The sequence below is a fragment of the Toxotes jaculatrix genome, chromosome 9 (assembly GCF_017976425.1).
Source record: "Toxotes jaculatrix isolate fToxJac2 chromosome 9, fToxJac2.pri, whole genome shotgun sequence".
NCBI classification, from domain to species: Eukaryota; Metazoa; Chordata; class Actinopteri; family Toxotidae; genus Toxotes; species Toxotes jaculatrix.
In genome coordinates, this window is record NC_054402.1 from 6,012,523 (window position 1) to 6,037,603 (window position 25,081).

At 43.1% G+C, this 25,081-nt stretch overlaps 1 protein-coding gene across 3 annotated transcripts in view; it reads left to right on the top strand.

Moving 5' to 3' along the window:
- robo1 (roundabout, axon guidance receptor, homolog 1 (Drosophila)) overlaps nt 1-25,081 on the top strand; it is a 158,276-nt gene that overhangs the window by 106,143 nt on the left and 27,052 nt on the right. For all 3 annotated transcript variants that reach the window (XM_041046111.1, XM_041046109.1, XM_041046110.1), the window contains exons 3-10: nt 9,931-10,088; nt 14,810-14,930; nt 16,344-16,482; nt 16,673-16,800; nt 21,133-21,141; nt 22,095-22,219; nt 22,436-22,607; nt 24,268-24,473. In XM_041046111.1, coding sequence (XP_040902045.1) covers nt 9,931-10,088; nt 14,810-14,930; nt 16,344-16,482; nt 16,673-16,800; nt 21,133-21,141; nt 22,095-22,219; nt 22,436-22,607; nt 24,268-24,473 — 1,058 coding nt within the window. The remainder of the gene's footprint in view (nt 1-9,930; nt 10,089-14,809; nt 14,931-16,343; nt 16,483-16,672; nt 16,801-21,132; nt 21,142-22,094; nt 22,220-22,435; nt 22,608-24,267; nt 24,474-25,081) is intronic.

A 25,081-nucleotide genomic window follows, 5' to 3' on the forward strand; every position in this document is an offset into this window, starting at 1 on the left:
TACCGTTTCCTAAACCTCTATCAAATTAGACTTTCATTGGGAACTAAGTGTATTAGGCTAAGATTTCCATTACACCAATTTAAGATGAAAGGGAGACTTCTTCTGCTTTGAATTAGTTTGTTTGACAGATGCTACAGAGACATCCGCACACCGCATGTCCACTGGATCTCATTAAGCACGTATTAATAAGGCGTAGCCCAAACAGACTGGCAGCATAGTCAGTAGAAAACACAAGCAAACACACCTGCCTGCACGAGTGCTCACACGAACATACTAGACTCTGCCATCACGTGCTGTAGTAGTGGAAACTGTTGTACATTAACCACTAGAAAGTCCAACTGAGCAAAGGGACGAGCAGGAGCTATATAATGTTGATGATTTCCATTATTTCTGACATGAAGCCAAGCCAGATCCTCACCCTATAAATGTCCTTTTCTCCAGCTCCACACCAGGATCTCCGTCCCGCTGCCTTGGTCCTGTCTGCACAGCACCACTACAGAATAACACTCTATCAGTCTCTGTTATTTGTGGATAATATTTCTTTGTTTTGGGAGGATGAGCAATAGATTGCGGAACATCCTGCTATTTGGTCATGAGATCTCAGACTAATAGAGAAGTGAGAAAATCTGTAGCTGATGTATGTGCTCCAAAATGCTCAGATGAGGGTAAGCAGCGGGTCAAATGGCACACTGCAGGAAAGCGTGCTGTGTTTATGGATGTAATTTCTCTGATGGTGAGAGTTAGCTAGCTGACAGGCTCCTCTTACAGTTCTCCTTCCTGCCCAAGATCGTGAGTGATCCACCCTGTGCAAATGAGCCCATATCATTGTGCCTCACATCAAATTAGGAGCATTTGTGATGACTGTGCCGCCTGACTGGTGCTAACTCATTTATCCATTCCTGTATTTTCCTTCTACATCCTTCATTCTCTTTTCTTCTCACACACGGTCCACAGATGAACACACAAACATAAACACGTTTTTTAAAAAAAACAGACAACCTCACATATTTTGATTGCTCAGGAAGAAAAACAAGTTGCACCCCCCCTTAGTCTAGTAATATTCAAGAGTCCCATAGCTGGTCTTGGTCCTATTTCTTCTTTTGTCATTGTAGAGCTGAGGAGGGGTCAGGTCTGGGGGAGCATTGGAGGAGGTCCAGGGAGAGGACCAGTGGGACTCCAGGGGCCAGGAATGTTAATTGGGAAGATTGTTTTAATAAGGCCCTCATCTTTGCAGATGCTGGGAGAAGGTTAGCCAGTGGGGCCACACAGACAGGAGGGCAGCTCACAGTGAGATACTGTCAGCAAACATAAGTGACGCAATGCGAACTGAGCTGTGTAACACGTAGCAGGATTTAGGCACAAGTGGATAAAGATATTCTGTGGCTCTTGGCGTATTTACGCTTGCTTTTCTGGAGGTAAAGGGATTTACTGTAATGAGCATTCTATGGTGACAAATCTGCGATCTGTATATGCTCACCAGTTCTGTTGTGTTAAATCCTATTACACTGTGAAGACTCAGACCGACTAGCACCGTTTAGTAAAGCTGAACACAGGCAGAGAAGAGAGAACTGCAGCGAGAAAAGAGTGAGAACTGTAGAGGCAAAGAGAAAAGAGTTCATCCAGGGTCAGTCGTCCCAAATTTAAATAGACATACACATATGTATATCCACGCAGATAGCTGGTTTTATTTTGCCAGCTTTCAAGGTATCCATCTCTGAAATTTCTGCATCTACCCCACTATAAAGGAAGTTAATTTTGTTTATGGTGCACTTAGCATGGACAAATGGCATTTAAAAAATCAACAGCAACATCTCTTTCCAGAATCAATGTCCCTATTACTCTGGATAATTTACAGAACACACTGTCAGCAGTTTTCATAGGAACCATTTCTTCAGTAAAATTTAGTTCCAATGGAAACATTTGCAGCAAGGTCCTTAAAGTGATACACTTATTAGGACAACACCAGCTCTGAATAACACACATGGCATGTCAAGAGATAGTTATAACCAAGTGGTGACATATGATAAAAGACAAAAAAACAAAAAACAAAACAAAGACTGTTGTTTGGAATGTGGAGGTTCGTCATATACTCACTGAAAAGTACACTGATGACATTATTCTTCTTCTGCCTTCAAGATTTGCCTGGACGCCACAGCCATAATTCATTTTGTGTACATTGTGTTTGTTTGATTTAGGTATGTGTACACAGGAAGCAGAACATAGTTCACAGGGGGAAGAAAGGCTACGAACAGATCCCTATTGCCTCAGTCTGTGTTCTGTATGAAAGGGAAAAAGAGACAGAGAATGAGAGAGCGCACTGTACAGGTGTACAGGTTTGTGTGTGTGATAGTGTTACATCTGCTCTTTTGTGTCTCTTTGCAGAGCACTTCAGGCTCGAGGCTGTACAGTGAGTGGTGAGAGCAAGGTTACTGAGGTTCTCAGTTTTTCCTCATCCCCTGGGAATAGGTGGTAGAGCTCCACCTATAGACGCGACTTCCAACAGTGAAGACAGGCTTTACTCATGCAGCTTATACCTTTGTACCTAAAGGCAGAGCCCAGTCCCAACCTGGTCTGCCAAACTAGGGCATATAATAAACATGGGTCTTTAAGTACTGGTCATTAAAATATCTTTTGCGACAAGCGTCATGCAAATGGAGGCAATTCTTTACTTAAAAAATATGTTGATTTACCTGCTTCTCCCAACTTTTATCTCCCTTATTATTATTTTACTGCAGTGTGAAACTCCTGAAACACTGTTTGAGAATGGAAACAAAAATGCAGTCTCTTGGCATCAGCTCCGTGCTGTTTAAGTGGAATATTTTATTTAGCTTGGCCAGCCCGCAATGAGAAAAGAATATATGTCTGAGCGCATTTAGTAACCACAGTACTTGATGCTGTGTTTCCACAACAGGTAAGGGGCTCTCCCTGAGAATCAAAACAGCCTTGAAATCACTTTCATATGCAGACAGTGTGTGTACGGGCTGATCTGTCAGGGACTTACAAATCCACAAATGGCTCATTGATGTTTCTCAATCATTAAATTTAAATGTGATAATCCCATGCAGATGTTTATTACACAGTTTGCATTGTGGCGGTGGGTGTTCCTGTCAGGATTTTATGGGATTTGTATTTTTTCCTTTTTATAACGTTCTTGGACAGAGAGAGAGAGTGGTTCTCAAACTGTGTTTTTTCTCCGACATTCTTGCCCGTGCAGCCCCGACACTCGAAACACTCTTTACTTTAGTCCAACTCCTGCTTGCCCAGCACTCCAATCAAGCAGGCTCTGTTTATTGAACTATGAGGTGCCAAGTCACTCACTCACTCAGTCACTCACACAAACCTGCCTCCCCGCTGACCTCTGTGCCTTTTGCCGTGTTCGCCAAACGCCATCTCTCTCTCCAAGCCTGACGAGAAGACTTATGACCATTTAAACAAACACAGGCACTCAATGGCCTCTCTGTCTGTGCGGCTGTGTGGCAGGGTTTCCTTTATGTGGTCTATGTAAGTGCCCCTGTGTGTGCCTGTGTGTGTGCACATGTTTGTGTTTCTTTATGTACAGACATAATTGCTGTTGGATACTAATGCACATGAGGTCTACATGTGTTTGCTGAAGTGTGTAACGCACAGGATGAGGCGCTGAGACTGAACCCTCTACACTCGGCTCCCTGCAGCCTCACTGGGCCACAGCGAGTGCAGACATGCCCTCTGCTGTGCCACTGAAAGGTCCGCAAAGCCATCTGTCCTGGCTGCTAGTGCCAGGTATGGACTGTAATCACCTGGCACAGCACAGTGTAAATGCCATTACCCCCCTTGCCCTACCCCTGCTTAACTCAACACACACACACACACATCAGCGGGGCCAGCCTGATTCATTTCCCTACATGGCATGGTTTACATTTGTATCTGTATATCTCTACAGTTAGTAGCACATGTGCTGCTCATTCTCTGGATGCTGATCAAAACACAGTGTCACGCTCTCATCTGATCTCCAACTGCTGCAATGTCTTCAAATGTTTTTAAACATAGTGTTTCTCCAGTTATTTCAGTTTATATACCAGCGCAAGTAAGACAAGTTGAGTAAACATGTTGACAGGCACATATTGTGTATGCTTGTGTTTTGTTTATTTATCAGTGGACGTTGTTTATTATTTAGGTTCTGAATGTTTATAATAGTTAATCAAGGGATCCTTTCTTAGTACATTGACCTGAACTCACATTTGAGTGTAAAGGATGACCTCATGGCATTCAAGGTGTGCAGGTGCAAACCCTAAAGGCCAGTTGGATAATAGTCAGTCTGCTCTTGCTGACATATTTACGGGTGTCCACAAGGTATCTTGCGGTCAACCAGGCACTTAGGCTGTCAAGCGTTTTTAACCAATGTGACTGCAGATGTGACCTCATACTGAATGTCATGGTTGTCTAGAAAGCTGCTGTTATTTTCAAAATGATTTATCAATACAGCATTTTTAAATAAATGTCAAATCTCTAAATTAAATCCTGAAAGAACAAAACATTTAGGAGTGGAAAATGTGTGATGTCTTTATTGTAGAGTCTACTATTATTTACAACTTTCCTACTTGTCAGTTTTATCTCTGTTTTTGTGTTTGTGTACAAGTTTATATCTATAATCAACTATACCAGACAATATTATGGGCATGCTCAGTGAAGCTTGTGTGATGCAGGAGAGGATAGAGTGTCTGCAGGGTGGGCAGGAGGGCATGAGCTCAGAGCCTAAGAACGAGAGCCAGATTGAGAGAGAGAGGGGAGTCTGCCATGTCCAATCTGATCTCCCTGATGGTGGGGTCATGGGGGAGCAAGGGAATGAGAAGGAGGAGGGGGAAAGGAGGGAGGCAGCAATTCTCCAGGGTACAGTAGAAGTCCTGTTATATCTTCACACCCACCAGCAAACTACAGATTTGTGCAGTGCAAACACACACACACACACACACAGACACTGTCCACACGCCGCTGGCAAATTATCCACCTCCAACAGCCTTTGCAATAGAGAGCCATGGGTTAACACACCATTGCTATGAGCATGTCTTTGATGTAACCTGCTCAGTGTGTGTGAGCTGAGAGAGAGGTAAGATAACGGAGTCAAATGCTGAGAGGGGAGAGAGAAATTTAGAGACAAAGTGGGAGGTACAGAGAGAGAGAGAGAGAGAGAGGTGTTTGTCCCACAGGACGGAACTGGAGGCAAGGTGAAGAGCATCAATATGGAAGGGCTTAGCAAACAACATAGCTGCACTGCAAATAAGGCAAATTTTTGCTCATGGCACAAACAACACCCCTAAAGGGGCAAAGGAATTATGTTGTACAGAAAGTACAAATGCATTGGAGGGGAGCTCATCCATTGTAAGCTCTGCTTTAATACACATAAATCTGTCATTTGACCAGAATGGGGCAGATTTTAATATGATTCAGTTACTGTGAATATGTGACAGTTTTCTTTACATGTGAAATATAAGTGATACATCCACGCTTTGACCTGTTTCTTATTTGTTTAATTATATTTTGCTCTTATTCAGACATTAACTTGTCCTGTCACTGCTTCATAGTGTTGAGCAAAATAAAATTAGTTGGAGAGAAAAGACCAGTCCTACTGTAGTGGGGGCTGGAAGCAGTTGCATATAACCAAGAACATCTGGGGCAGCTTAGCCATTGGATATTTTCTCAGTATTCATTGTACTGTCCAATCATCCCTACATTATATCCTCACATAATATTTGACAATGCTTGACCCCTGATAGCCTGACATTGTGGCAGCTTCTGAAGAAAATAAAGCAAAGTTGTTCTGTTTAAAAGAAGCAGAATTACCTTTAGGAAACTTGAAGAACAGAAAAAAAGAAAAGGATTTTTTTTTCTGCTTCTACTGTTCCCCCTTGCTTTAGTTCTCTTTCACTGTTGTTATCATTCATTCTGCTTCCCTTATGGGACTGTCCATTCTGTTTCAAGGAAAAAGCCAAAGGCGAGACCCATGCTGTGCTCTGTGTCTCTGCAGGATTGACTCCGGGTGCCTTCTGATAAATCTTTAATTCCCTATGGGTCTGTTTTTGTATCCTTCCAAAGATTTGCGGGGAAGCTTGTTGTACTTGGTTTAATTTCCTCAGAACAAAGCTCATCTGATCTTCCCACCCAGACTTGTGTGTGGCATTAAGTCTTCATTTTCATTAATGTTGGAGGGGCAGCACGGGAATCTCATTTTAATTTGACATTTAAACATCTGTTTTCAATTTCCTGAGGCAAAGACTGCATGTGCATGGGTGCGTGTGCATGCGTGTGTGAGTGTGTGGGTGGACAGGGGATAGTTTGTGGGGGTGATGAACCTGGGAGTTCTCAGAGCTGAGAGCAGCCATCTCAGCTGACCTTTAAAGGAGGGCTTGGGTGTAAGAAATGATGGCAGCTAATTGCGTTAGCCTCAGCATAGCTCCAATTTGCTACTGTGGACCTGGAGAGCGATTTATCATACAGTACAGCAGAGTGTGGTTAGGCTTGGCTTGGCAGGGGCCAACAGATGTTTGCCACTGCAAACTAAACCTCTGCTTTGATAGATATGGTTGTCTTATGCACAGTCAGATGTTTGTCTTACAGGGAGACATGTCAGCCAGATGAGATGTGATGTGTTTTGTTGCTTCCTGAAAAGAGGAAAAGAAGAAATGCAACGCAGAATAGATCCTGTTACCTCGACAAAGTGTATTGATATCTGTCCAGGTCCGGATATTCACTGTGTTTCATCCCATCAGCAGCATATTTGAGCAAATCCAGGACGGACAAAGAGGCGTCTTCATGCTGGGACCTGTGACTCTGGCCCATTTCCACATATTAGGCCACAAACTGAAAATCTCTCTGTACACACAAACACACACACACATTGAGTTTGGCCTCCCTGTTAATAGCGAAGGAAATATTATCTGCTAGGGGACAGCTGCAGGCTCACCAGAGAGAGACAGAATGGTAGAGTAGGCTCATTATCCCAAACACAGACCACACCACACACACGCGCGCACACAGACACGCACATGCATGCACACGCACTTTCAGGACAGCACACAGCCAGAGAGCCTCTCTATCCCATTTTTTCACCCACTTCTGGGTCCCAGAATAGGAACAGTGAGGGAGTCAGGCGAGCAGGGTCTTATGCAGTATATATACAGGAAGGAGGAACGCTGCATACCTTATTTAAATCACAGGGGCCAGAGGCAACCAATTCCACCACAGCGCCGGATCTGACAGGGCTTCTGGCGGAAGAGTTGGGGCTTTGTACCCCGTCCAGATCTGGTTCCGTCTGTCTGTCTGACAGACTGTCTGGCTGCCCCTGTCTCCCTCTTGCTCACTCTGCCTCTATCCCAAAGGATTTTGTTTTCCACTGCGCAGATGTTCGGGGCTGTCTGCTGCGCTGCACTCAGCTGTGTTTATAACAAAGAGGTGTTGGTTTGGAGGAGGAGAGCAGGCAGCGAGGTGGGGGAGTGAGTGCTGTTGAGGAGGGGTGGAGGTCACTGCGCTGTTGGTGTAAACACTGGATGATGCCAGCTCTCCCTCTGGACTCCAGCAAGTCAATATAGCATCCCGTTTTTCCTATTTTCCTCCACACACTTCCCTTTTTACTGTCCAGAGGGACGTGGATCTGCATGTTAACTGAAAGAGTTACAGTGAGGCCAGCAGGGGAGGTAGAGACCCACTGAGAGGAGATGAGGTGCACTTAATGTCACAGTTAAAGTTACTGAGCTCACTCACCCAAGCATTTCTTACAGGCTCTGCATTAGCCATGCAGGAAAAACAGGAGTTCTCTCACATGCTCCTCACTTAGTTTAGTTCTTAAGTGTACAAACGCAGTCACTATCATTGATGCAGGATGTTTACACATTCATACTTACTTAAGAAAAACAAGAGCGAGAGATTTCTGAACATAAAAAAAGTGTAGTTTTTAATTAATAATCTGAGCCAAGGCTGGTTACAGCAGCTTCAGTGTTTGACTCACCTTGAGACTCAAGGCTGAGTTTTACAATAATGTTCTTCAGAAACAGGTTGACCTTACTGATTCAAATAGGTACAGTGTTTCTTCAGATGGAACTGGTGCTCTAATGGATCGGATGTTTAGTGTTTACATTTGCATTCCTGGATGACTGTATCTGCTTTTAACCATACCAAATGAGCTCACTCACCACGCAGCTGCACTCCTGAGTTTGAGTTGGATCAGAGTGAGTGTAGAAAATCATCTGTGTACAGCACAATGTGCATATCTCTGTAGATGTATGCCTCCTCCTCATTGGCAACAACAGCCTATGAGTCACAAAATATGTGATGAATCCTTTTGCTTTGTTTCTAATAAATACTGTTCCTATGCTTTAGAACTGAGACAAGGTAATGTTGCAGAGCAACATAGGAAGGTGTGGGTGTGATAATGAAGCAAAAGACTGGGGAAGCTATTACCACCCATCTTCCTCTAAAGTCAGGTTCCTACTGTTGTATTGGATTCCCGCTCCATGTTAGAAGAAGCAGAGAGCAGTATCTAACAGAAACAGCTTAAAGGGTTTAGTCAGGAATTTGTTGGCTGTCAGTAGGTGAGGGGTCCTGGGGTGAGCCTGACTTTGATCTGTGACTGAGGTGACTTTAGCGCGAACTGAGGAGCGTGAGACAATAGACGGCAAAAGCTCAGTTTTATCCCCAAAACACAGACAAAATAACTCACAGGCATACATTCACATTACACACACTGCACTCACCTCACATACTTTGTGTGTGGCCTGAATTGCAGACTGAAATTTACAAGCACTGTTTTCATATGTTTTTATATGTATATGTGGTGGATCTGGGGAAATGATTACTGGCACGCTGTCTGCAAAAGTGAGCTTGTTGCTTTTTCATTACTTTCTCCCCCCTCAATAAACCTCCAGTTTATCTTTAACACCAGAGATATGGAGTCCCTAGATAGGCTGTTCCTCTGCCCCTCAGAAAATAGATATGCATTGATCTGTTTTGTTGCAACTACCAGTTAGTAATGATATTGATGTGATATTCTGATAAGGCGGGGAGGCTCAGACTAATGATTTTAGGTGAGGCGGGTTTTGTAATTTTGCATTCAGCCTGAAATGAAAATCAGAATTGCTCAGTTAATCTCTTTAAACCTTCCCATATATTCAGTATCACATTTAGACTTGGGAATGAGAATCTGTGGACCTCTAATGTCCGAATAATGAAAATCCATGGCTGCGTCATGTTTTTTACACCGCCTTTACCAGGGAGAATCAATGCAAATAAGAATCATATTCTACCATCGTTCTTACCAAGGCAGCAATGGTAGATTGGATCTAATGCAGAGTTTAACCTATGTCAAGGTAACATGGGTGTATGAGTGTGGGGGATGTAAATACAGAGTGTCAGGGAGAGATGAAGAAGTGATGAGGAAGAGGTGAGGATCAGTGTGTACTGACATGTGTTTGTCTGATTGTATGTAGGTCTGTTTGCTTCGGTCAACAAAGACGAAGGTCATTGCTACTATGCACAATTATGCGTTCGTCACAGCTGTTGTTGTACAAAGCAGGCCATTAAAAGTAGCAACTGTATAAACCTAGTAAATACAGTAGTATAAACCATATACACCTTTTTTTACTTAGTCAGTACTGTATGCTGTGAAGGAATTTTGATGGGGTTGTTGTAGTTTTCATTGTGGGTTAGGTTAGGTAAATCAATAATGATGTGTGGCCAACATTTGTGCAGAACTAATAGTATGTGTCAAAACACCTTGACTGCTGTTTTACTAGCTGCCTTTGGCTTTATGAATGTAGCAACAGCTTTAAGTGTTTTGTTTTTTTTTTGTTTTTTTTAACAGTCGTCTGCCTCTGTAACTGTCCCTTTCCTGTATTTTCCCTAAAGGAAGACATGCAATGTTAATATTTGCTTTTTTTCCCCCCTCTTTCTGTTTTTTTGCAGTTCTACGCGATGACTTCAGACAAAACCCTGCAGATGTGATCGTTGCAGCAGGAGAGCCAGCGGTTCTGGAGTGTCAGCCCCCACGTGGACATCCTGAACCCACCATATCATGGAAAAAAGATGGAACAAACATTGACGACCGAGATGAGAGGATCACTGTAAGTAGATTGACTTTTTTTCTGTAAATTGCAGGGACTTTAACATTGTTATTGCTGACACGTAGCCTAATTTACTGATGCCTGGAAACAGCTTTGTATAAAAGGAAGATGTGTTTAAATATATGAGATGATTCAGTGATGCAGGTCATTACCAACACCTCAGTGTTTGTTGAAAGACTGATTTGTTTGACTGATTATTAACATACAGCAATTACCAAACCCGAAGAATCCCATTTTGGTGGCCACAAACTTTAATGACTGAGGTATAGAATCAGTCTTGCTCCATTAGTCAGCAGCAGTGCATTGATTAGGGATGGCTTGCTGATGAAATCAACCAGGAGAAATGTAGCTCAGGAGGGAGAAATGAGCTGACCGGGATCAAAGAGGACAAAGTTGCTCTCAGCAGCAGCAGCTACAACTCTCTACATTTGATTTACAACCAAACCACCAATTATTCAGCTTTAATTAAAACAACACACAGGCAGCACTACTGTATCAATCAGCTCTACATGCTTGCTTACTTAAGATCTGTCTTGAATAATCGTTTCTCAAACTGTTTCAACCAAACACGACTTTGTGTCCATAGTCATTTTCCTTAAGCTGGAAGAGACTTAGTAGTAGTAGTTGTGTTTGGTTATACTGATTGGATGTGTGCTTTAGGGAAATAAAGGCTCTGAGTCAGCGCTCAGCTAGCACAAGCAGGTACTGAGAAGGAAGTAGTTCGTAGTGGGTCTGGATCCCATTTTCACATTTCACATTCACACATTGTGCAGTTGTTGAGCAGTCATATACAGTAGTTTGGCACCCAAGTGCTGACGATGGCTAACTTTACAGTTCAGTCATGGAAAATCAAATCTACCCCAGTTAATAAATACAAGGTACTAATAAAGATGTTCCACTCTGTGTGCCTGTAGCATAGTACTGGAATCCAGCCTGGGCTAGTTGTGCTCAATACATTTTCATTACTGGGTAAGTCAAAACAGTGATTTATGGCTGTTGGTTGTCCTCAGCAGACAACTGTACATGTCTAAATACAGTTTTGCCCAGTGAAGGCCAGTTGAAGTTGGGCACATTGAGCCCTTGATTCTACCTCCTGAAGTGTGAGTATTCTCCCTCTATCTGTTTTTTTTTCTAAGCTATACCGGCAGAAGATTAAGAGTGTGTGTCTGGCTGCTGAGCAGCATAATTGAAAGAAATAAGCGCATAATCTAGTTTAAAGAGAATCAAATCATATCTGTGCCTGAGTTTAGTCGGTAGTCTCTGATAAGCACGAAACCCCTTCGCCAGATAGTGAACTCTGGTGGCCTTGGACAAATTCACTGTCTGTCTTCTGTTTACACGTTCGAATCACGCATGTGTTCTATATGTATGCTCAACTGACTACCTCTCTGTGGCCACTGTTGCATTATGGATGGTATTTTGAACAAAATGGAACATCCTGTTCTCTCCAAGACTGATGTTAAAGATTATTCATTTTAGGACTTAGATCTTTCATAATATGTTAAAAAAAATGTATTAGTCTATTTCATTAATTAACCTTTTTAGTTTTGTTTTTTATCTAATGGCAAACTACTTCAAGTTGTTAACTGTGGAGTGTTAAAGATGCGGTACGTTGAGGCCAAAGCATCCTCATATGGCTCTCGCACATATGATGCCACCCATGATTATATTTTAGCCCCACTGAACACATATAAACCCTATTTCTCTTGTTGATAAATCATTTCCACATAACATCATTTCTACTCCACGCTTGGTGGAAGTGAGGACTTTTCACTGCTGTATATGTGCTTTTGTGCTCTGTTGGTTGAAATCCTCTGAGTAAATGCTGTGAACACTGCTGCTGTAACACAGGCTAAATGACTCAGAGTTGTGTCCTTGTAGCCTGCAGCAGTGTTGGGCCTTCTGTGGAACTGAAAAAAAAAAAGGGTCTGGTAGATTTAACAGCTGGTGTTGCTCACTGTAAACTTCCTGTCAAGCACAAAACCTCGCACTCTGAGTGTTCCCAAATGACCACTTTTAAAGTAGTGCTAGACGTCATGTATGAGCGTCTGAGTATGTGTAATCAGTTGTGGTGACAGATAGGAGTCTGTACGGTGTCCTTTTGCCACCCATGTTAACAGATAAAGTTGTATTAGAAATAGGACAATCATGGGACAATGTCAAGAATTTGTTCACGGTACAGTAAATTTGGTCAGAGATTGTAAAAACGAAGCAGAGGGTCGAATCTTTATAATATGATGAACAGCTGAGCTCGTGAAAGGGCCCCCTCATCCAGCCTGCATTGTTGTGTTTGGTTCAGTCAATTCCTTCCACCATGCAACATGCTGGAACGTGCAGTCTCCTTGGTGATCGCTGGTGATCAGAGCGAGGTCCCTAACCACCCGCAGTCGGGATTTTCTCTCTGCGCTGCACTTTACTGGGATGGGTCGGCTTGGCTTTGGTGGCTGCAACATAAAGAAGAGGGAGTGAACCTCAGAGAGAAAGACACATCAGAGGAAACCCTTCTGTTTTTCTATCTATTTTAGTCAGCTGTGTGTAAACACCAATGACATGCTGTGTGCCATCTCACATATATTCATGACTTCATGTGGGGTGGTTGTGAAAAGTTTCCCACTGAGCCATAAAAAGTGAGGTAGGTCTATTACCCTGTAATGCTGCTGTGCTGCTAGCAGCTGGCCCCGATTACTCTCAACTTTGTCAAACAGGTCTTTCAGGAACAATGAGGGAAGGATAAATAAACAGAAAAAGGAAAAATGCCAGTATTTAATCCTTGACCATTGTCTGTTTTTAGAGCAAGAGTCTGTCGGCGGCATCATAAATGGCCAAAACGCAGCACATTGTCCTCCTCCTTTTGTGCAATAGTTGTGGCTAATTATCAGCCTGGAAAATGAACTGCTGTGTGAATACCAACAGAGTGCATGCTGAATGGCGGCTTTTGCATTATCAGCATTGCCAAATGACATGAGACAAAAGACAACAGGATAGTGCAATCTCCCTGTAATGCAGGGATAATGGTCAGATTGTTGGGGCTTTCAGCAGCCTGTGTGCTGTGCTGTGTTGTGTGGAGAGGATATGCATGTAGAGAAAAAGAGGACTGTCGCTGCATCCATTTACTTTAGCCAGCTCTCAGAGTCCCTGCTGCTCTGGCACTCCAAATATGCCTGTGGAGAATGGGAAACTGCCACAGACACACAGAGGTAAGAATATGGATAGAGTGGACGGGCCGCTAAGTGGATCCTCATGTTAAAGCCCTGTGGAACCAACAGTACGCCCCCCCTCTTTCTCTGCTGCATGGTCTGCCCTGACCTTGCGCCTTTGTGAGTGTCACAGTGTTTTAGCTGTTAAGCCTTTCCTCAAACAAACAGTAACATAATGATACTTCAAACCCCTCCAGCACCACAGGGTACCCTAAATAAGCCAGCCTTCCACAGCCTCTTCATGTCCCCCTGCCTCCTGCTTTTTACCATGAATATTAAACAGGGGTGAAAGGCTGAGGAGTACCTCTGAACCAGAAGAATGTGTCTAGTTGCAAAGTTGTCCTTCAAGGATCTCAGACTTCCCCTGGCTACTTTATAACAACTAAAATCCATTTACACTCTGTTTGAAGTTTGTTCGTCATGTGCATGTGATGAAAGCTTGACCGCATGCGTATGTGCAATGCAGTGATGTAGATTTACTGAGACATATCGTGCAAGTGAATACACATGTAGAAGGGCTTGCGTTTAACATGGTAGTCACAGGGAAAACAGATTTTTGCAATACTGTGTGTCAAGTTCTCTGTCAGTGGCTCGATAATGAGGGTATCGATTACATGCTTGCAGGTGGTGGTCCTGGTCTTTCAGGCTGATGTGTGCATTTAAAACCTTAAGCTCCATCAAGCCACAGAGATCATTGGTGCACCATGCTATTGTCTGAGTCTGCACTGACTGGCATGGTTGTCAGTTGGGAGAAGGGCTGAGGGGCCTGTGCTGGGCCCTCTGACTGCCTGAGAACAAAGCACCTCCTCTGGCCTGTAATCAAAGCCCTGGGAAATAACAGACATGACATTCACCTGGACAAACACACATTCACTGCTGGGTGTGTGTGCTGTTCATATGTGCTTAAATGTATGTTCACTTGCTCTCACTTGTAGCTGTATGCACACACAGAAAAAAAAAATTCAAGAGACCTATTCTTTAAAACATTCCCCGCACAATAATAGACAAAACTGTCCACAAGTTCTTTGAGGCGACTGGAAAAGCGCTTTCGGTCCTGCAGTGCCTCAGGTGTTCCCTCAGGGACCTGTGGTTGTGTTGGATTTTGAAAGTGTTCTTTGGCTTAGCTTACCCTGAGGAGGAGGAGCAGGCTGACTGATAGTGATTTAGGCTTCAAGTGGAAGTTGAGTGGGAACAGCACAAACTAGATATAAATAAAGTAATCCAGTTGGTCTCTGTCTCTGTAAGCCCAGAGCAAAAACCTAATAAAAAAAACTCTTTAGCGCCAAGCCATTATGTGTTTGTGAGTACATTTATCATAGTGTTGTAATGGCCTTTTGGTAAGTAAATGCTCACAGGAATTCTTGAGAGCAATCAGGAAATGTTTTGTAACATTTTGTAATGTTTGAGCTATGCTATTGTCTCTTTTTTTTGTGTCAACCAAAGGCCCCCAGTGTCTCTCCTACTCTAATATTGCTGTTTTGCCTCTCCATGTTCAGCCTCTCACCTCCTTTTCTATTCCCTCAGATACGTGGAGGAAAGCTGATGATCACAAATGCCCGGAAGAACGATGCTGGGAAGTATGTGTGCGTTGGCACAAACATGGTTGGAGAACGTGAAAGCGAAATAGCTGAACTTACAGTGCTCGGTAATTAACCCTTTTTTTTCTTTTCAATCTGTTGCACAGACAACCTATAAACATGCACACACACACACACACACACACACACACACACACACACACACACACACACACACGTCCACACACAATTTTTTTTCTGTTTGTCTGCAGTGAGAAACAGAATCCAGATGTTAAGCTTTGATTGTCTCTCTGCCAGGGAACTAAATGGTGTCGCTGACCTTTATCATATAGAGTGTGAGATGACCTCCAGTCTCACACCTTTCAATGAATCCCACACTGACCCCAGCAGCTTCTACCAGCTGCACCCTATTTCACCATGAGTGACCTCTGACCCTGATACTCTCCTGTGTCCCAAGCAGAGAGCATGTCCAGACTCCTGATTTTATCGCCAGCTTTTTCACTTCCTCCACCTCCTCTCCTCAGAGACCTCTTATAATCTGTCAGAAGGAACAGCAACAAAGGCAGTTTCGTAAAGATAAATAACTACACTGAAATAATACTGTCAGGGCAGAAATGAGGCCAGCTCGAAGCTTTTGTTTGTCCTTATGAGTAAGTATCACGACCCAGAAACTCTGGTTAATCATGAACCACCCTTGTTAGTTTTTGGACCTGAGTCTGTAGGAATGTGTTCAGAGCAACTCATAGCTATGATTTTTTTAAGCCTTAGAAAACCTAAAAAAAATACACAATGGAGCTGCTGTGGTGACCCTGTACCGTTGGGATTTGGTGAGCAGATAGAGTCAGAGCTTGACTTTAGGTTGCTGTGGTTAACAAGATGACAAAAGGGGCCTGACCTTTTGTCAGGTCCTGTTCAGTGACTTGTTTTCAATTAAGTTAGTGTTGCGTCATATATAATTAAAGCAACATACATCAATATAGCCCTAATACCACAAAGTATTTTCTGTGTCTGGTGACTTACTGTTTAGTCTCTAGTCTCTAGACTGTATTTTCGCCTTATGGGTGTCATTAACCATAAATTTAATATTATCTTGTCACGTTATGTCTCGCATACAAACTCAATTTGATTATTCCACATTATTTCATTATTTTCATTCTGAGTCACGTCAAACTAAATTATTTAACTTAAAGGACCAGTGTGTAGGATTTAGCGACGAGGTTGCAGATTGCAAAACAACTGAATACCCCTCCCCTCACTACTCCCTTTCCAAGTGTGTAGGAGAACCTATGGTGGCCTTCAGGTAGCATAAAAACGCAAAAGGCCCTCTACAGAGCCATTTCTGCCAATAGATCCCTTAAATCCTACATAAAGCTCTAAAGTCTGATCAGCACTAAATAAAGATTTACTGAAGAAATAAAAGTTACAGAATTTAGGGCTTTAACTTAATCAACACATTGCTCCAGCACTACCATACTCTGCTTTGTGAGGTTTAATTTGTGTACTGTTTTCATTTTTTGCAGAGCGTCCCAGTTTTGTACGTCGCCCAGGTAGCCAGGTAGTGTTAGTGGACCAAAGTGTAGAGTTCAGGTGTGAGGCCCGTGGTGACCCAGTTCCCACCGTGCGCTGGAGGAAAGATGATGGTGACCTGCCCAAAGGAAGGTATGACTCATGACCTGGTCACCTTTCATCACACAATACCTTCCTCCTTTACCCTCTCCCTGTCTTTGTTTGATCCCCTGCTCACTGTTGTCAGTGCTGTCAGCTGACACATGTTGCATTGAATGAGTCTGTACATACAGTTTTTGTGTCAAATTTTATTTTGACAACATGAACACCTGTTTTAATCCAGATATGAGATCCGTGAGGACCACACCCTGAAGATCCGTCGTCTGACCTCAGCTGATGTTGGCTCCTACACCTGTGTGGCAGAGAACTTGGTGGGCAAGGCGGAGGCGTCGGCCTCGCTCACCGTCCACGGTAAGACAGAATACTTTTATAGGCCTCTGTTTCACACTAGCACAACATTTCATTTCTAGCCCCACGAACAACTGTTCTAAATTCATTTCCATTTTGGGTTATTTTGCAAGTTGATTCAAATGCAATTTAGCCCAGCCACATTGCAATAATAGCCTTCAGCTTTAGTACTACATGGTCATCACTTTCAACTATTCTCTCTCAATTAGCTGATTGATTTCTAATAAAAAGAAACGCAAAAATCCATAACAGCTGTAGAGCTGTGCACATGGGAACTCAACAGCAATCGATTTCATTTGCCCTATACAAGTGGCATTTCTCCGGAGGCCGGTCTTCCTTCACATTTTAAGACATACAGTACTATTTGTGAACCTATGGAATATCTTTGTGTCTCCTGTGGCCCTCTCCATCAGACGTCTTATTAACACAGTTGGAATATAAAGCAGCCGGTCACAGAGTGTGAACATTCAGAAAGAACCCATTCAGAGAAACTGGGGGCTGGGATCACCCCCAAACCCTCCTGAGAGTTAGAGGAACACAGGGGCTATTTAACGCCAAACTAATGGGAATGTTGGGAGTCGGGTGAGAGAAGAAGGGAGGAAAGGAGGAGGAGGCTGACGGCATGGAAGATTGGGATTGGATGGAAGGACAGTGAATATGTTGGTCTTGGTGGCAACTTCCCGCTGATGCAGAACGGGCTGGGAATTGGGGCTGTGGGTGATTGTGGTGAAGAGGATAGAGGGGGAGAGAGGTTTCTGCGGTGAGGTCAGTCATATTAATGTCACCCATAGAAGTCAACGTAGCAGAGATACAAGGCAAGAAGAGGCAAGGCAATTCTATTCCTCTGCCAACCCCCACCTGCAAACGCAGATACTTCATCTTCACATGGCTACCCTTTGCAATTATTTCTTGATTTTCTCCACAAGACAGCAATCCTCAGATTGGAGGAGCAAGATTAGGCACACCTGCCAATACACCCATCAATATATCTACTTCTCTTATTGCCTTTTTTACTCTTTCCCTCTCCCTGATGAAAGCTTAGATAATGAAAGGGAACAGCATTGATGCACTGGTTCAATAAGCTGTTCTCCTGGCTTAGAATCATATTTGAAATGCTTAAACCTCCCTTGTCCTCAGTGGAAATGAAATGTCTTAACCTCAGGCCAATTCCCTGTTGCCTGCATTCAGAATCAAGGCACTGACCCTCTCTTCATACATTATGCCATTCAACCCCCCACGTTCTAAGAGTTAAGCAGGCGTGAAAACTGAAGTAAAAGCACTTAAATTGATTAAACTTCAGCAAAGAAGAACCCATGCCATAGATTTAAAGGACAAATGCTGAGGTTTTCTCAGAACGTAAAGTCAGGTGAAAGGGATAGTCGTATAACATAAATCAAAGGAATCCTACTGTCACAGTTAAATCTGACTGATGCCTGAACCTCCAAGCTTTCAAAGTTCCTAGAACCATTTTCATCTACTCTTCATATCCCTGAGCTTCATCCAGACCAGGACATGAGGAGGCCAGGGACGCTGTGGGCACTGAGTAGTCCAGCTAATTAAAGACAAGCAGGCCACAGTCCCACGCCCGGAAATGACATGCTTCTAATTACAGATGCGGGCACAGGAAAGGAAAGAAAGGACGGGTAATTGTAGGTTTAAACAGGCCAAACTAGCAGAAACGATGTATAGGTAGTAAGATGTCGCTGTAGTAGTGAAGACAACAGTAATGTGGGGGGCAAGAGTTTAGTCTGTGGGTTTAGTGGGCAGTGCTGTCGCCCTACATCAAGAGTCAAAGAATGGCAAGATTGCTTAAGAATAACTGAGCAGCTGAATAAAATCATTTCAGTGGTGAGCTGCTGGCAGAGAGAGATACACCACAAAATGGGTACAATTGGCCAAAGTGGAATTAATGTAAATATTCTTTGAACACAGCTTTTTCTGCTAAATCTGCTCTGATGTGTAAATGGACGATAAGTCCAACTGAATTAAAATTGTGTGTTTTAAAAAATGGCTATATATAAAAGTCCGTCCGTGCAGTGACATTATGCAATTGTATCAGTTTGTAACTGTAAGTAAATGGTAGGAACATAGCAAGATGCACAATATTGAAGATATTGTCCTTCAGAGCAAATCCCTTTTAAGAGCTGGACACTTTATGGGAATAGTCCAGCTCTGTGTGAACAGAGGGGGGATTTTCACAAGTTCCAAAGTGAGACTGTCAGTGAACAATGTCGACATTGTGGGAATGCCGCCTTGGGCTATTTTTCTTTCAATGTGCTCTGCTCTCGTTACTAACTTAATCAGTGAATTATTGTCTTACACGTGTGTTTGTCAGTCTACTACACCTCCTTTGGACTTATAAATATGTCTAGTAAAATAGTTCAGTGATTGATGGAAGAAACACATAATTGGCATAAAGTCATCCACCATATTTATAGTTTCATTGTAAAATCATTAATCTTAGCCATATGAAAATATATTTGTGAGATGGATTGCTTGGCTATTAAGTGTGCTTTGGGTATGAGTACACGTGAGTGTGTATTTTGAAAGATTTAAGTATCACACAAAGGCATTCTGATCTGCGTCTGGTACGGTTAGATAATGTTCATACAGCATTTTCTTAATTAAACCTCACCAGTGGACTTCCTCCATAGGAATTTAAATGCATTGTTTCAGACTTTATTTGGCAGAATTCAGAAAATCAACGTGTTATGTTGTTTCTTTGCTGGGTAAGTCTGCCGTTAGCAGTGATTTATGTGTAGAAAAGTCTTGAATGGAATGGTAGTCCCTAGAGCAGCGTTGCTAATAACCCATGTAAAGGGTCTGGAAGGAGACTTTGGAACTGGTGCCAAAAGAGAGTGAATGAGAGGAACTTTCTTGTCAGCAGTCTGTTCTGTTACAGTGATGATAAATACCAAAACCTGGGTTAGTGCCAAAACTGGTGCTTTGCGTCATCCTATCTCTGTGTATCTGCATTTAATTTGTCTTAACCATCAAATAAACCCTCACTGTGTATTTCCTGCTGTAACACAAAGTTGTGAAATCCACATTTCAGTATACAAAATTTCAGAGTGGGACAAAATATTTAAAGCATGCTAAAGTCCTCCCAATGGGAGCAGCTATTAATCATGCCAAATCCTCTGCATGCAGTCTTGGTCTAGTGTTGATGTCAGGCAGACAGAACAGCAGCACCGCTCAAATCCCCATTAATATCTCAGTTGTGGTCTTTGGTACGTAGCCTGCCTCCTATTGGGCTGGAGGTCACAATGCTCAGTGTGTTTTCCTCAGCCGCTCTGATCAGCTTATTGATAGAGACTCCCCTCTGAGCTGTAAGCTAGCAGAAAGCCCACAATAAAGTAGCCCGGTCAGATTTAAGGCTCACCTCTCCCTCCAGGTCCACAACTGTGATCACAGCACCATGGGAGAGGTAGGGTTACCTAATTAAAGGCTTAGACACACATGAATGGATGTGTGTATGTGTTGTAGGAGGTTTGTGTATTTGTGGGTGTGTATGTTCTCACGATCGTGTGTATCTAGAGCCTTTCACACACGGATAGCGGTGAGCATCTTCGTCTGGGGCTGTTTGATGTAAGTCTTATCTGCATTTTAAAGGCCAGCGATAGGCAGGGGGAGGGAGGGAGGGTTTGGTCATTACTCTGACTGACAGCGTTTATGTTTCTGAGGGATCCGTTGGAGCAGACAGATTAGATAAGGTGAGTGATTGGCGGGGGGAGATTTATGGCCAAAGAGTGACAGTTAAAATTCACCTTGTGTTTTTATGGACTGGATGTGCATTTGCAAGGCTGTGTTTGAGGGACTGTGATCTAGCTGCTCCTCTGGGTGCTCTAAACTTCATTAAGGGTACAGGGACATTCACCTTCACACAACACCTGGAAAGAGAGGAAAAAAGTAAACAAAGCATGATGCTGCTAAGCATAAAACATCTGCTGTGTGTGTTTCATTGTGTTGTCTGTGTGCCTTTTTGCCATTTTGTTTTACCTACATTTTTTCCTGCCCTTGAGCACATTCTAAGTCTAAGAAGGAACGTTGAATCAGATGTTCTTCAGTTGATTTTCTTGTGCATGTGTTGTCTTTTAATGCATTCCTGATCACACGTGGTAATTATTCTTTGCTATGTGCATCATGTGATCCCTAGGGTTTGATCTGAGGGTGAAATATGACACGTCTTTTATTCACTGAATAATAATAACATGATTATTTGTGCTCATGGACGTCACATTGTTATTTTCCTTATCTCTCTTCTCTGTCATGCTGTTTATTATTTAGTTATTCATCTTTGGGTTTTTTGTTGTTGTGTTTTTGTTCCCTTTTTAGTCATGTCTGGTAAGTTGAAATGTCACCCGTCACCTATTCACCGCCCTGACAGAGACAGGAAGCTGTCACAACCCCCCTTCATCCTCCTCCCATCACCTCTCCACCCTCCAATCAGCACTCATGTTTCTGTTGTCATGGGCAACAGAGACAAAAGGACATTAATGGGTAAAAATATGCTCAGCTTGGGCCTCCAAGGTAAAGCCGCATCATTTCATTCTATTATTTCCCCCTTTTATGCATTACCAAACACCCCATCTTATTCATGGACAAATTATGTCTATATTTCAAATGACAGCTTTCAGATTGCTTTTTTATGTATAGCACAGCCCCTATAAAAAGAGATTAAAATGTTAGGAGATTTAATACATTTGAAGACATATTCATAGTGCTTTTGAAATGAACATGTAAACTGGCCTGCTTCTCAGCGTCTGCATTCAGGGTGTGTCTCCTCACATAGATGGCCTATTAGACCAGCAAAGCCTAGTGTCTACTGTAGAGGTGCATGGGTGACATTGGGCTATGACACCACACTTAGTCTGAGATGGAATTTGTCATTAAGATGATCCTGGTTGAGGCCTGTGCTATTGGAGGGTGTCAGCATGGACAGATGGCTTAAATTTATTCCCCATTTCCATGTGAATTTTAATGGTGCATGCCCTTGCCCATGCAAATGAGGGGGCATAGGAGTAACCCTTGTTTTTTCTATTCATTACATCTATAATATGCCTGACTTTTGAATTTCATCAGTGTACAATCTGCTGTGCACACACCATGCAAAGTTTTGAAAATGAGTCTGTATCTCTATGAACTGAATACAAACAACAGAGCTTTAGTCAAATTTCTTTTGTATTTCATTCAAATAATCTAGACCACTTGTAACTGTAATATTTTGACAACTATGATAATATAGTATGGTGTGTTTGTCTATCCAACGGCTAACCATGGTCATGGCTGTCCTCTAGTGCCCCCAGCATTTGTGGTGAGACCAAGGAACCAGGTGGTTGGGGTTGGCAGAACCGTCACTTTCCAGTGTGAGGCCACTGGAAACCCACAGCCAGCCATTTTCTGGCAGCGGGAAGGCAGTCAGGTAAACAAAATAAACAATGATAAAGGTTTCTATTTCAAAGTGCTCCTTATCCCTTTGGAAAACAATCTCTCATACTCATTCAAAAATCCTGAAAGGGTTATTTTGTAGCTAAGACAGATGTTTGCATTTGCTGTAGCGAAATTTTCAACATGTCCAATTAATATACTGTAACCTAATAAAAGTCTGATTGTGTGTGATCTGTTTAATACCCCACAGAACCTGCTGTTCTCCTACCAGCCTCCTCAACCCTCCAGCCGGTTTTCTGTATCTCAGACAGGGGACCTGACCATCACTGATGCCGAACGCTCAGACATGGGATACTACAGCTGCCAGGCCCTCAACATCGCTGGCAGTGTCATCACCAAGGCTCTGTTAGAGGTCACTGATGGTAAGCGACCTTCCTTTAAACACGGTTTCTGCATACCTCAAGGCCCGAGAGAGAATTAGAGGAACACAGAGTGGATGAATATTGGTATTTTGAGATAATCTTTGGCTCATGAGGATAAAGCTGTTCATCTGAAATGCTGTGGTCCTACTGTAGAGCATATTAATATCTGAATTGAGGTTTGTGAGGTTTGGTCTGGCCTATTCAGTGTGTTCCTGTCAGAGGTAGAGACTCTCTGGTGCCTGTGCACCCAGACCGTGGCTCAGTTTTTGGCTTCACTGGCTTCACACTGGCTAATGTCTCCTTTGGTATTCCACGGCTGGCTTGCTGCTGTCTACCGTTGGAAGACTGTGGCCATGTGGTGAGGTCTGGATTGGGTCCTCTAATTACTCTGCTAGCCAATCCCTGTCAGCCTGGTGCACTAACCTTGGTTCCATTTCCACCATTCCCACAGAGATCTGGGCAGCTATTATTTTGTCTATGACACACCTACATTCATCCCTTCATTTACCAAATATCCTTCTTCATTTCAGATCTACAATGGTATGCTCCATCTCTCTCTCCTTCTCTCTTTCTCATTCTGTCGTGCTCTCTGGATAATAATAACAGTTATTAAAGTGAGCCGGCCGCTCTGAGGCCACCACTTCTCCGCAGGCAGATCTGGTAATTACAGGTCATGCTGACATTGTTTTAGTAATTGCACCATCCCTGGCACAAAAGCAAAGACAAAGCGGCCCAGAGATTACACCACAGCATGGTTCTGAGTATCTATCCACACATACATACATCACCATCTTACCCTGTGTTAGGTATTAATTTGATTGCTCCTCACTGAATGTAACTTGCTAGTAAATCAGTGGAGCTGACAGCAATGGTCATCAATAGTGCTATGAATAATAATAATAATCAGAGGGAGGCAGACAACCTGTAGCAGGAACATGATGAATCACACACAGTGGAGACAAAATAAAAATGAAAAAAATACTGGGTGCATATAATTAAGGTCTCTCTTACGTCGTCTCCCTTTGCCCCCCACCCCCCTTTCTCTGCATTACAGCTTTTCTCTTCCACTGAAATACATGCTTTCTCTGTCATGTCTTTGTTTGTTATTTGTGTCTACTGGTTGAACACCCAGGGTTCACAGGCTGAGACAAGGAGCAGGAGTTTAAACGTCCTTGTGTTAAAAACATTGTCTGTTCTGGCTAGCTGTTTTTAAGCATTTTCTCTCCCGTGTTTTGTGTTTTAATGGCTGGGGGGATGGGCCTTGGGACTGTCGGCTGCGAGCGTTCATATGCGTAGTGCCAGGCATCTGGTCGAGCTGCAGCGAGAAGACTTAAGTATCTGAGGCCGTTTCATTTTAATTACGCTGTTTTTATTTGGCTGAGTTTGACTCCTGCTGCTGAATGATTAGAAAATTGCTTCCAGTTCTTAAAATTGGATTTAATTCCTCTTCCACTACCCTTGCAATTTTCACATGCTTACATTGCTACATGTTGTTTGTCAGATTCTCACTGCTCTCTGCCTTTTGTTTTCTCACATTTGCTGGACATAATTGTCTGAATCCTCTGTTCTTTGTGTCCCTGTAACACCACATGAACAGCTCCATAGTTTTTCTCCTTCCACCTTTCCACGTAATTGCCCATTCTCCCTCCTGCTTCCACAGTTGTGTCAGACCGTCCGCCACCAGTTATTCGACAAGGCCCAACCAATCAGACGGTGGCTGTGGACGGCACAGTGGTGCTCAATTGTGTGGCATCAGGTAACCCCACTCCCACCATCCTCTGGAGGAAGGACGGTGTACTGGTGTCTACTCATGACTCCAGGGTCAAACAGCTGGACACAGGGGCACTGCAGATACGCTATGCAAAGGTAAGACACATGGACACAGGTACGAACATGCTCAGATCCCTTTTTAACATCAAGCAAAGTAAATATGCAACACAGCACCCAGTGCAGTTCTGTGGCATTTTAATTTATAATTTTACTACAATGTACAAACTCTTCTTGTATTTCTATATTTATATAGACACATAATTACATTTTAATCAAGAGTTTCTATTAGGCTTCCTTTAATGTATAAAGCTATTCAAATAAACTTCAATGCTGTACATATCACATCCATAATGTGCTGGGCAAACCCCTGCTGGTCGGTAAATAAAGCATGTGTTCCCTGCCAGCAGCCCGCCCTCAGAGGGCTGTCAGTCAGTTGTCATGGGTTTGAAATGGAGTCTGTGAAGTCGAGCAGTCTGTAGTTCCTGTCAGTCAGCAAACACAGTGGGTTTTGTGTGTGAGCATATATGTGCGTGTGTGTGTGTGCTTGAGATGGCAAGCCCTGTGATGCTGAACACAGTCTTAGAGAGAGACAAGCAGGGGGTGCTGACGTGTCTTCCAGATGGAGGCGTCACGGGGTCAGAGTTCGCGTCGGTTTGCGGTGTTCTGATGAATGCTGGCATGTCTTGTGGTGACAAGATTGCAGT